Consider the following 13144-nt stretch of genomic DNA (forward strand, 5'->3'; position numbering starts at 1 on the left):
CCCAGAACCCAAAACACGGAAGGGTGGTTTTGGCAAAACCAATCCAGATCCAAAACACGAAGAAAGATCCAGATCCAAAACCAAAACACAAAACACGAAAAGTGGCCGGTGCACACCCCTAATATATATATATATATATATATATATATATATATATATATATATATCAGAGAGCATCACAGGGCCTTCCATATAATAGCTCTGCGGAATATGTGTGCGCTATATAAATAGCTGGTAATAAATAAATAATAATATAGAGTGCAATACACTGCCATATAATACAGAGGGAACATCGCAGTGAGTGCTGTATAATACAGAGGGAACATCGCAGTGAGTGCCATATAATACAGAGGGAACATCGCAGTGAGTGCCGTATAATACAGAGGGAACATCGCAGTGAGTGCTGTATAATACAGAGGGAACATCGCAGTGAGTGCCATATAATACAGAGGGAACATCGCAGTGAGTGCCGTATAATACAGAGGGAACATCGCAGTGAGTGCTGTATAATATAGAGGGAACATCGCAGTGAGTGCCATATAATACAGAGGGAACATCGCAGTGAGTGCCGTATAATACAGAGAGAAGTACAGTGAGTGCCGTATAATAGAGAGAATCACAGTGAGTGACCTATAATACAGAGAGAATCACAGTGAGTGCCGTATAATACAGAGAGCATTGCAGCGAGTGGCGTATAATACAGAGAGCATTGCAGTGAGTGCCCGTTTAATACAGAGAACATCGCAGTGAGTGCCGTATAACACCGAGAGCATCGCAGTGAGTGCCGTATAACACAGAGAGCATCGCAGTGAATGCCGTATAATACAGAGAGCATTGCAGTGTGTGCCGTATAATACAGAGAGCATCGCAGTGAGTGCCGTATAATACAGAGAGCATCGCAGTGAGTGCCGTATAATACAGAGAGCATCGCAGTAAGTTCTGTAGAACACAGAGAGCACCGCAGTGAGTTATGTATAATACAGAGAGCATTGCAGTGAATGCCGTATAGTACAGAGAGCATCGCAGTGAATGCCGTATAATACAGAAAGCATTGCAGAGAGTGCCGTATAATACAGAGAGCATCGCAGTGTGTGCCGTATAATACAGAGAGCATCGCAGTGTGTGCTGTATAATACAGAGAGCATCGCAGTGAGTGCCGTATAATATAGAAAGCATTGCAGAGAGTGGCGTATAATACAGAGCATTGCAGTGTGTGCCGTATAATACAGAAAGCATTGCAGAGTGCCGTATAACACAGAGAGCACCGCAGTGAGTTATGTATAATACAGAGAGCATTGCAGTGAGTGCCGTATAACACAGAGAGCATCGCAGTGAATGCCGTATAGTACAGAGAGCATCGCAGTGAATGCCGTATAATACAGAAAGCATTGCAGAGTGCGCCGTATAGTACAGAGAGCATCGCAGTGAATGCCGTATAATACAGAAAGCATTGCAGAGTGCGCCGTATAATACAGAGAGCATCGCAGTTTGTGCCGTATAATACAGAGAGCATCGCAGTGTGTGCCATATAATACAGAGAGCATCGCAGTGTGTGCCATATAATACAGAAAGCATTGCAGAGAGTGGCGTATAATACAGAGCATTGCAGTGTGTGCCGTATAATACAGAAAGCATTGCAGAGTGCCGTATAATACAGAGAGCATCGCAGTGAGTGCCGTATAATACAGAGAGCATCGCAGTGTGTGCCGTATAATCCAGAGAGAATTGCAGTGTGTGCCATATAATACAGAGAGCATTAAGTGACTGCCATGTAAAGAGTAGTGAGTGCCATATAATACTGACCATCATATAGACCATCAGTGCCCACCATACAGTATAATACACTAAGCATCCAAGTGGCCACCATACACTACAAAGAACACTGCAAATAGTGCCATATAATACAGAGAACTCCAAAGACCACCACAAAATACAGGGGACATCACACCCACTGATTATGGCCCCTGAAATGGGATAAATTAGATAGCAAGCTGCTGGCAGATGTATGGGCCTGATCATGGTCAGACGGTATTGGGCAGCTGCAAGGAAGCGCCTGTGCAATACTGTATAGCAAATATTTGTATACTGCAGTAGGCATCTATAGGAAGCAGACGCCTCCTGACAGCATGAGCAGTCTGAGTATAGTGTCTGTAGATGCTGCCTCGGATCCCCATCATGACTATCGGTCTCGATGGCGGCAGCACCTGCCAGACTAAGTAAGCTCCAGCTTATTCAGGCTGGCAGCCTGTGAGGTCAGAAAATATGTGTCCACAGGCACAGACCCTGGCCTCGGTACTCCTGGAAAACAGGGGTGACCCACCTATATTTCCAGCAACGCTGCCCAGGCATGCCCACGCTCGACCCACCCAAACACCACAGCAGTTTGGAAGATTTGAGAGCGATATTGCAGAATCTGTTCTACACACGTGCAGTTTTCCTGGTAATTGGAAAACTGCGTGGTATCCCTCATCTGCGTCTGACCATCAATCAGGCCCTGTATCTATAATATAGCACAGCCCTGCACCCTCCTACCTCCCCCATCATTCACTCCCACCTCACCCCATACTGTGTGCACCGCAGCCAGCGTGCCATCATGGGCACACTGAGACTGCGGCTGTAGAAGGAGGCAAACATAGCTGCCATCCTCTCTCTCTCTCTCCTCCTCCCTCTCCTGACTATATAACCAGGCTGCTTGGGTGCCCTCAGTGATGCATAGAAAAAGTAGAAAGAATTGCGGCACTCCAAGTCTCAAAGTCAGAGACGATCTATATTAGCATAGAAACCAACGTTTCAGAGCCTCCAGGCTCTTTTTTTAAGGTTCCCAAAGTATACATATGATATATACACACACACACACACTATATATATATATATATATATATATACACACACACACACACACACACATACAGTACATACATACACACGCACACATATACACATGCACACATGGATAGGTTGCAGGGATTACACTGATCTGGTTATGCATGCTGTTTTTCAGCTGGTGACAGGTGCTTTCCCTCCTGTGCAAGGCAGCTCAGCCTCTGCACTCCACCTCAACCTCATAATTTCTGTGTCCAGGGCCAGCTTTGTCAGCCCAGTTGCAGAGGTACAGTAGGCAGGGGTAGCTTTAGATGACCAGGGAACCCAAGCTTCTGGTCACCTGAGGTACACAACAATGGGCGACCCAGGCTAGGTTGCTTAAGCAGGACATGTGGGCGAAGCTTCGGTCACATGGGGGCGGAGCTTCGGGAGCAAGGGGGCAGAGGTTTGAACTGCACAGAGGATATTTGGAAAGCCAGGGGCGGAGCTTCAGTATGTCCGGGGGCGGGGCTTTGGACGGCTGAGGGGGGGGTGAATGGTTCGGGATTCGGATCCTATTTCCACTGTCTGCAATACAGACAGTCATGTTGTCGGGATACAGTGCAGTGTAGACAGTGTTTACAGGGATTTTTATTTTCCCTGTCAGTACTGTCTGCACTGCAGTGGATCCTGTGGGCCTATTTCCATGGTGGGCTTGGAGCTGCAGCTCCATACGCCCCATTATTAATCCGGCCCTGCATTTAACCCTCGCCCGGGATTAAACAGTCGGGAAGCCGGGTTTCGGGATTAGGTCCGCCGGCTTTCCGACTGCATACCGTCTAACCCTAAACATATCCCTCCTCCTCTAACCTTAATACTTAACATAGAGATGCCGGTGGTCAGGATTCTGGCACCAGGATTCCGACTGCTGGCGGTATTCTGGCAGTATTCTGAATGCCGGCTTCCCTACAGTCAGGATAATAACTACATCCCATATAGATATCAAATTTGAATACCTTATACTGTACTATTAATAGTTCACTGTTTCTGAACATCCTCCTAACCCTAGGCCAACTTTCCAGTGTGATTGGATTATACAGCCCACCAAGAAAATCTGCAATTGGGTTGGACCAATTTGCAATAGCACCTCTCCTTGTGTATCAACACCTATTTCCCTATAGATTGTAAGCTTGTGAGCAGGGCCCTCTTACCCTTATGTATGTCATGTATGTATGTCTTTTACAACCCAGTATAATGTTAATCTTGATTCAAATTGTAAAGCGCAATGTAATTTGCTGCGCTATATAAGAAACTGTTAATAAATAATAAATAAATAAATACTGTACAATATAGATTGTTAGAGTTCTTAGGTTGATCTATCATATAAAATAGCTGGATTTACAGTGAATCACTATTACTATTTATCAGATATTAACAGCAACCATGTTGTTATGTATCCTCCTTGGTGGTGTAGAATTCGACGTCTGTATCTGGAAGAATCAGCTATTTTTCACAGTCTGCTAGTGCCTGGCTGCAGCTGCTAATTTGTTACTGAGGCCCATATTCAATTAGAGGCAAAAAGCGTGTTTTTCGCCTGTTTCTGAAGTATTGCCCTATTTAATTCCCTATTCAATTCCAGGACCTTGGCGAAAACTCTATAGGCAAAAGCAGGTGAAAAAGTTTCTCCACCCAAAGGCAGGATAAAAAGAAGTGCAAAATCCATATTTTGGGGTAAAAAATGTGGGGACTTGGCTCAGAACCCTTTGGACACCCCTTAATGACTAATTAGGCCAAAAATTTTTTAAAAGATTTTCTTAATTCATCCCAAAAAAGACATGTCATTTTTGTGGCTAAAATGTAAAAAGTGTTGGAAAATGGGTCTGGGACAGGTATTTTGAGGTGCCTTATGGATGGGGCAGATGTTTTTAGGATTACAGGTGGCTGTAGCAGGTGTATTTAATTTTTTTTTAAAACTGCACTTTATTGATGCAAAAATATACTAGTACCTATTTTAACCCCCAATTTAACTACAGCAATTATTTTTCACAAAAGAAATAGCTTTCCATAATTTTTCCACATTTATGCAAATTGACTCAATTTAAGTAAACTATTACTTTTATTAGGGTTATTAATACACTTCTATATCTATATTGATTCCCCGTGTCAGTTATGCTTTTTAGGGGGTACATACAGAATTCTCCCCAAAAAAACTGTCCTTTTCGATAGTTTCGCTATTCGCTGCATTCGCACATATGCGTTTTCGCCTGTATTGCAATTGACTAGGGCGAAAAGCGGGGAAGCACATTGTGAAAGTAAGCAAAAACTTAGCTTCAAAACAGGCGAATGAGGCAAAAACATTGCGCTTCATCTCGGCTTTTCACGGCTAATTGAATCTGGCCCTTAATGTCTATTTTCACTGATAGCAGCACAATAGATGTTTCCAAATATAGCAACTATTTCATATCCTCCTCCTGTGGGTTGCACTAATTCTTTAGAGCACAGTTACCCAATACTTTTCTATAAGAATATTTATACCAATATAACAGCAAGCTATTAGGTTTATTTAGTATTATGGCCCTCATTCAGAGCCGCTCGTTAGCGGCAGTACGCTCGTTCCGAGCGATGTTTGCACATCTGCGCATGCGTACGGTTTTTAGTACGCATGCGCGAACCAGTCAGTGCGGCCGAAAATCGTTTGTACGCTATATAGCGAGTGCCTGCTATTTTGAGTGTCAGAATGAGGCGTATGTGGGTGGTAACAGGGGAAGGTGCTTGAAAATGGGGAGTGGAGATCCGAACGCAGGCGTGCTTAAAGGTCAAAATGGGCGTTTTATGGGTGTGTATATTTAAAACAGCAGCGTCAGTGACCACGTCACTTGGTTATTTTAGAGCCAGAACTGCTCGCAAATTTGTGGTAGCAAACACCAACCACAAGAATAGCGAGCAGTTCATACGCTGGTCGATGTACTCGATTAATCTAATAAATAGCGGACATGACGTATGGTGCGAGCGGCCAGGGGGCGTTTTTAACAAATAAACGAGCGTATGTTTTGCTCGCTCGTTCAGACTTAGAGGTGTGAACAGACTGCAATGTGCGTACGGATCATTTGAATAGCCACCCCTTGTTTTTAAACGAACGACCGCAAATAGCGAACGGCTCTGAATCAGGCCCCATATCCACTAACAGATCATTATACAGTAGCGCATGCAAGGGGGTTTCTGAGTACCCAGAAATCCCCCCCTGACAGATGAGAGAGAGCGGGTACCATGTTTATTAAGCCCCGCTCCCTTATGGTAAAATATCGCGATTCACAGGTCAATGGGGAGGAGACGTAGTCAAAATTACACAATTCCATTAGATTTGCATCATTTTGGCCCCGCCCCCTCAAGATTGACCTGCAAATTGTGGTCTTTTGCCACTAGGGGGAGGGGCCTCCCCCCTCCCCCTCCCTGTTAAAAATCCTGTATTTGCCCGTTATACCTCTAGTTCTACCTTTTTGATGAAATGTCGGTGAAAATGTTCATTTGCACCTGCTTTTGTAGAAATTAAGTGATAATGAATAGACCCCTAAAAGAGTTATAAAGTCTGGTCTCTCTTCCTACGTCAGCTGAGGATACTGTATAAGTTAGTCTCTAATTCTATAACAGCTAAGGATCCTCCCTAATTGTTGGATGGCATTTTCACACTGAATATTCCAAAGGCTGTTAGTATTAACAGACCTCTGCACAGAGGGCCTGATTCAGACCCGGTCGCAAGCGCTGAGCGCTCGCAACCATGTCGATGGTGGTCCAGAGCGCATGCGCACAACGGAGCCGGCTCCGTCGTGCGCATGCGCGAGACCCAGATAGCGACGGGCAATCCGTCGCTCCGGGTTTTGTACCAAAGGTGGCGTGCTGTCGATGTTGAGTGACAGCACGCCCCCTTTGGTGGGCGGGCCGGGGGGGAGGCTGCCCAAACGGAGGCGTTCCCATGTGAACGCCTACCGTTTGGGGCTGGCCCCACTGACATCACAAGTGATGTCAGTGGAGAGATTCCGGCTCTGTTAGAGCCGAAATCTCTCTGGGGTGTGTGGCAATGAGACCCTACCACAAGGGACTCGTCGCAAGCCTGATGGTCGCGATGGGCTTGACCATCGCGACCATCTTCCTGGCCGCTCGCTATAGCTGTGGGTGGTCACCCACAGCTATGCGAGCGGCCAGGAGGCCGTTCTAAAAAAAAAAAGACCAGCCCTGATTCAGAGTGAGCGCTCTGTCAGAGCGTCCGGCTCTGAATCAGGGCCAGAGTCTATGGTGGGGATAAAAGTCCCTCTGCGTCTCTTCCTACTGTGTTGACGGTCTGATATTTATGACTATGTTGTCACATCACACTATTAGTCAAAATTAATGTGAGTCTATCTCTGACACTACTACTGCATTAACAGCAGACTTGCCTACCTTTAGGCTGTCCCTTCCGGGAGGGGACAGCCTGGACCACGCTCTTTACACATCAGGTGGGCGGAGCGGGGGGCGTGGTGGCTCAAAACGTCATTGTGGCCCCGCCCCCCGCTGTGCAGAGCCCGTAATACAGACACTGTACTGCGGGGGGCGGGGCTTCGATGACGCGTTTTAACGCGAATCGCGTCATCTGATCCCCCGGGCTGCATACTATGTGGCCGTCAACGGGGGGGTGCGGGATGGCTGCGGCTGGTTCCGGGAGACTTGCCTGCCTTCCCGGGAGGTCGGGAGCGACACCCGATTTTCGGGAGGCTCCCGACCAAATCGGGAGGGTAGGCAAGTATGATTAACAGTCCTATTGGTTTTAGCTTCACACTGGACATAAATAGTTAAATGGAGATACAATGGACGTGATGCATGACTCATCACATTCAGTATGTGATGCATCCCGCCACCCTTCGCATGCATACTGGCGCTAGCGGTAAAAGTGGACCTATGCGAAGGACGGACTTCCGCGTCTATGACTCAAAAGCTCCTCTGATGTCCTTCTGTGCATGTGCAAAAGGACGGTCACGCCACTGGGGGTGCTGAGAGGGATCCAATTGGATCCCTCTCACAGCACTCTCCCGATAAAAGCCCATAGGCTTCTGTAGGGTAACACTGTCAGGAAGATGGCGTTACCCACCGTAAGCAAGCCCTGGAGTGCATTGCATTCCATTGCTTGTTGCATATGAGAAATGCGGTCAAACCCGCATATTCAGGGTGTGACAACATGTTTACCTTTGCTGCATCCCGCCCAGTGTGTGGGAGCTGTATATCTTACCCTGTCACTCACTGGGGATGTACAGTGATTCAGGCTCCCCCATCACTCCCCCAGCTCTCCTGAGATCACAGCTGTTTCAGCTCCTGATCTTCGGGCACAGTAGCCCCTATGACACAGCTCTCTTCATACAGCTCTGTGAGGTCGACTGCTGCTGACAGGGTCTGTGGAGACTAGCTGCTAAGGCCAGGAGTTGCTGTTCTATTCTCCACACCAGACCCTCCTGGGAATGGCTATATAGGGAAGCCCACAGTGGCAATACGCCCTCTGTCACTCCACTGCTGCCACTTGCCTTCAGGAGCAGGTAAGACAGAGGAGTATGCGCTGAAGGGGGGATCGAGAATCTAGTATACCTACTAGCACTGTAGATGCTCTATTTATACCCTTTCACACTGACCACGAGACTCCCCTGCTTTCCCGCCTAGTGCTCATGCTCCTGTTTCGAGCTGAAGCTTCTATTTTGTTCTAGAAGCAGCTCTTGCCCCACTGCCCCTCCTCTTCTAATATAGTATAAGTGAAATATATACACTGGGGCATATTGTGCCTCTTGAGACTTACAATGGGTGTTACACATACAATGATTACCAGGCAGAGACAGTTTGCGGGCAGCAACGGAGGGTGGCAACTGAAACACAGGCGTGTCACCACCATTTTCGAGGCATGTCTCAGCTTGCAATTACAATCCCGTATGTAGTCAAAATGGCTCCAGCGTCTCAGCTCCTGCTGACATTCTGTGCAACCATAGGGTTATTCAGAAGTAGGGCCATAACTAGGGCAGTGTGGTTGGTGCCGCCGCGCACTGCGTGCAGGATGCCCTGGGGGCAGAGCCAGCCACCACGGCAGTCTCCAGATGCCTGCTGCACTGTTGTTACTAGCGGTGCGCCCGGCTCCTTCCTCTCCTGGTCTCTCTCACCTCACGCAGCTCCAAACACCCCCCCCATTCGCAACACCTCCAAACCCCCTCCCCCCTCACACAAACACGCAGGTTACCCTTTGCTGCTGTCTCTTCCCTCACACAGCTAAATACTCCTCCCCTCATTTGCTGGACCCCCCCAAACACATAGGTCACCCTTTCCTGCTGTCTCTCCCCTCACAAAATTCAAAACCCTCCCCCCCTCAGCCCCCCCTTACCCCACATGGGTTCCCCTTTGCTGCTCTCTCCCCTCACACAGCTTCAAACTTCTTCCCCTATTTGTGGCACTCCTGACACCCCCCCTCCCACACACACACAGACACACACACTCAGGTTACCCTTTTCATGGTCTCTCTGCCTTGCCAGCTCCAAACCCACCCACCCCCATCCTTGGCACCCCCACCGGTCCTTCTTTCCTATTCTCTATCCCCTCCTAGCTTTAAACTCCCCCTCCCATCTGTACCACTCCATCGCATAATGCCTAAAGCGCAAAGTAGCATTTCTGTGTGGCGTAATGTGAAAGGGGCACTACTGTGTGGATTAATATGTAAGGGGCACTGCTGTGTGGCATAATGTGTAGAAGAGGCTCTTCTGTACAGTGTATTGTGCAAGGGGTACTACTGTATGACATAATGTGTATAGGGGGCTCTACTGTGCAGTGTAATGTGTAAGGGGCATTACTGTTTAAGGAACACTACTGTGTGGCATAATATGTACGGGGTACTACTGTATGGCATAATGTGTATAAGGGACACTGTGTGGCATAATGTGATAAGGGGTTCTACTGTGCGGGGTAATGTGTAAGGGGCACTACTGTATGGCATAATGTGTATAAGGGACATACTGTGTGGTGTAATGTGAATAAGGTTGCACTACTGTATGCCATAATTTAAATTGGAGGTACTATCTTGGGGCCATGACCCTTCCCCACAAGATCATACCCCTTTTTTTGGGCTTGCGCTGTCCCTATTTAAAATATGGGGGGGCACCAATGCTCTCTCTGGCACAGGACATCAAAATGTCTAGTTACTGCTCTGTTCAGAAGGCTGATAATTATCGACTTATCTGAGACCTATAATGGGTCTTTGGCCCTGATTCAGAGCCAGACGCTCTGACAGAGCGATCGCTCTGAATCAGGGCCGTCCTTCCTAATTTTAGGGCTGCTTCCTGGCCGCTCGCATAGCTGTGGGTGACCACCCACAGCTATAGCGAGCAGCCAAAAAGATGGTCGCGATGCTCAAGAACATCGCGACCATCGGGCTTGCGACGAGACCCTTGTGGTAGGGTCTCGTCTGCCACAAGCCCTGGAGTGCTTTCGGCTCTATCAGAGCCGAGAGCACTCCCACTGACATCACTTGATGTCAGTGGGGCCGGCCCCAGACGCTAGGCGTTCCCGTGGGAACGCCTCCGTCTGGCCAGCCATGCCCCCGGCACGCCCACCAAAGGGGGCGTGCTGTCACTCACCATCGACAGCACGCCCCTTTTGTAGCGAGACCCGGAGCGACGGCTTGGCCGTCGCTATCCGGGTCTTGCGCATGCGCACGACAGAGCCGACTCCCTTGTGCGCATGCGCACTGGGCCAACATCGAGCCGCTTGCGAGCGCTCAGCGCTCGGGAGCTGGTCTGAATCAGGCTCTTTGTACACAGTCACTGGATTTGCGTAGCTGTTAGCGGGTGTCTGAATACAAATCCCGGCGGCTACAACATTTGCATAATTTTGCACTGTACGAATTTGCAGCTGCTTCAGCATTAGCGTATTTCTGAATCAGGCCTACTGTTAGAAACATCTAATAAATGTTTTAAAAGCATGTTCTCCTTTATTAATAAGGCATTCATTGCTGAATTTGACACCTGCGTTGTGAACTTCTGAGGCAGTTGAGTTTGCACTTTGCTCACAAGTTATTACTCCTCTTTTATTGTTTTGCAATTCATAGATTTTGTAATTGTGTTTTTATCCTTAATTTTCAGAAGTCCCCCATAAATGATTGTGAAACTGCTTACTTATTTCTTAAATAATATAAGGTAACTCAGAGAGAAGAGTAGTATGTTGGAGTATTTAATGAAAAAAAGAAAACAGCCTTTGGATATTCATGCTGTGTGTTTGAACATATTTATGTATTGGCTGCAGTGATGTTCGGTGGAAATTCTGGAGAAGTCAGTGACCTCACGGATCAGTAACCAGTAAATACCTCAGTGACCTCACGGATCAGTAACCAGTAAATACCAAACATTAACTAAACATTTAAACCTAAGTCCACTTGGCTGGAGATTTTGCAGTCCTATGTCCTTAGTCAGAGGGCTGTGGTCAGCAAAATGGATGTACAAACTATAAACTCCATGAATTATGAGCAATTCCAGGACATTTTTGGGAACATCATAGAGAAATGCCTTCTTATAACAGCAGCAATTTGGTCCAAGCGGCCATTTTCCAGTGTTCATGAGATGGAAGACCGAATTTACGAGTTTATTGAATGCCTGCCCTTTTTTGGTAAGATCATGTCCCAGCTTTTCTTCTTTATTTGAGGTTAATTCTTTACTGTCAGGAGTCTCTGTAATTACTCCCTCTGACAGTTTTGTTTTGTCTGATATACTGTTTAGTGTATCGTATCTGCAAAGACAGTTTCTCTCTGGGAATAGTCATATGGGGGCTAAATGCCCAATCCTACTGCCACGTCATCTGCATGACATCATGTGGTTTCAATTCCATGTCAAACATAGCTGACATGGACCTACGGTATTTGGCATGTATAAAGAATATACAACACATGTATGCCCACATGCAGAGGTGAAAACCATACTTACTTTGTGGCTAATATTGGATACATTCTGCTCTAGAGTATATCTAACAAGATAAGGGTACGCAGGGAGTAATGTTTAGAAAAATTACCAGTTCATTCTATAATATATATATTAGCATAAAATAAATCCACAACTCTGGGTTAATCCTTTTAATAATTGAATCAGATGCCCAGCTTTAGGTGTAGGAAGCCTTGGGATTAACATTTCATCTACAGCAACAGTAATTCTGTGTATGTTGGTAATATTATACAGTTGCAATGTATATAGTTATCTAACATATCTACATCAAGTCGTTTCACATAATTGTCTGGGCACACATAGGAGCTTGGCATGCACTGAGGTGCTTTCGGCTGCAAGGGAATCCTGATGTAGAAATAATTGCTGAGTGCAGTAGAGGTGGGAAAGTGCAGTATGGATGATGGCGAGACACCTTACCCGCTCTGCTACCTGCACTGTCTCTCCTATCATTCAGGATGACAGGCATCATGGAGCTACCGTAAGCATGGGCGTCACAATAGCAGTGCGGGCCGTACACGGGTGTCAACCACCGAGGGGTGACACCAAGGTGCAGACTCCCCCTCAGTGACAGGAGCCGGGTACTGCACTGTAGTATTAAGTGCAGCACTCGGCTCCTGACACTCCTGACACTGTGAGGGAGCCGCACATCCTGCACCCCTCCAGCCCATACTTGCAGACATTCAGCTCCCTCCTTCCGGGAGGGAGCTGAATGCCTGCATTCTGTGGGGGGCGTGGCCGGACTGTGATGCCGTTTTGGGGGAAAAAAGGCCGGAAAAAAGGCATTGTGAAGCAGGGGGCGGAGCCTCGATGACGCGATTCAGCGCGAATCGCGTCATCGGGCCCTCCGGCAGCAGGGGTTTTTACTAGCAGTCTGGGGGGGTATGTGGCAGTCGGGAGGCTTGCCTGCTTTTCCGGGAGGTCGGGAGTGGCACCCGATATTCGGGAGGCTCCCGACCAAATCGGGAGGGTAGGCAAGCCTGCTCCAGCCCTCCCAGTAAAAAGCATGGGAGTCGGGACTACAGGGTTTGGGCCATGAGGCCATGCCCTCTTCCTGCATGGCCATGCCCCCTTTTCAGCAGTGCATGGCTACACCGCGAGCGCAGCATCTCTCCCCGCACCAGGTGACACCGCGAGGAGGGACACCCCTGACCATGAGTGCACAGCGTCTGTTGCTCTGTACCAGCCTGCTTTACTCCATTATTGCTTTAATGAAAGGTTTTTGTTTTTTTTGTCACTTTATATCATAATCACTTAAAATTAGGGAGATGATATAATTTTTATAAAATTTTTTGCAATGCAGCCTTCCTTCACAATACCCACCACATAGGAAGTGTTAAAAATCAATTTTTCATGGTAAA

At 47.4% G+C, this 13144-nt stretch overlaps 1 protein-coding gene across 3 annotated transcripts in view; it reads left to right on the forward strand.

The window, feature by feature from the left end:
- Positions 1-8118: 8118 nt before the first annotated feature.
- URAD (ureidoimidazoline (2-oxo-4-hydroxy-4-carboxy-5-) decarboxylase) overlaps positions 8119-13144 on the forward strand; it is a 45984-nt gene continuing 40958 nt past the window's right edge. The window contains exons 1-2 of one of the 3 annotated variants that reach the window (XR_015873086.1): positions 8119-8360; positions 11098-11219. Coding sequence is in view for 1 of the 3 variants with exons in the window: in XM_088460158.1 (XP_088316284.1) it covers positions 11283-11457 (175 nt within the window). In the remaining 2 variants the exon portion in view is untranslated. Of the gene's footprint in view, positions 8361-11097; positions 11458-13144 lie in introns of those variants that run through there. The other 2 variants (XR_015873083.1, XM_088460158.1) reach the window with 2 other exon arrangements.

This window comes from Taudactylus pleione, unplaced genomic scaffold (genome assembly GCF_031769625.1).
Source record: "Taudactylus pleione unplaced genomic scaffold, aTauple2 ptg000043l, whole genome shotgun sequence".
Classification (NCBI taxonomy): domain Eukaryota; kingdom Metazoa; phylum Chordata; class Amphibia; order Anura; family Myobatrachidae; genus Taudactylus; species Taudactylus pleione.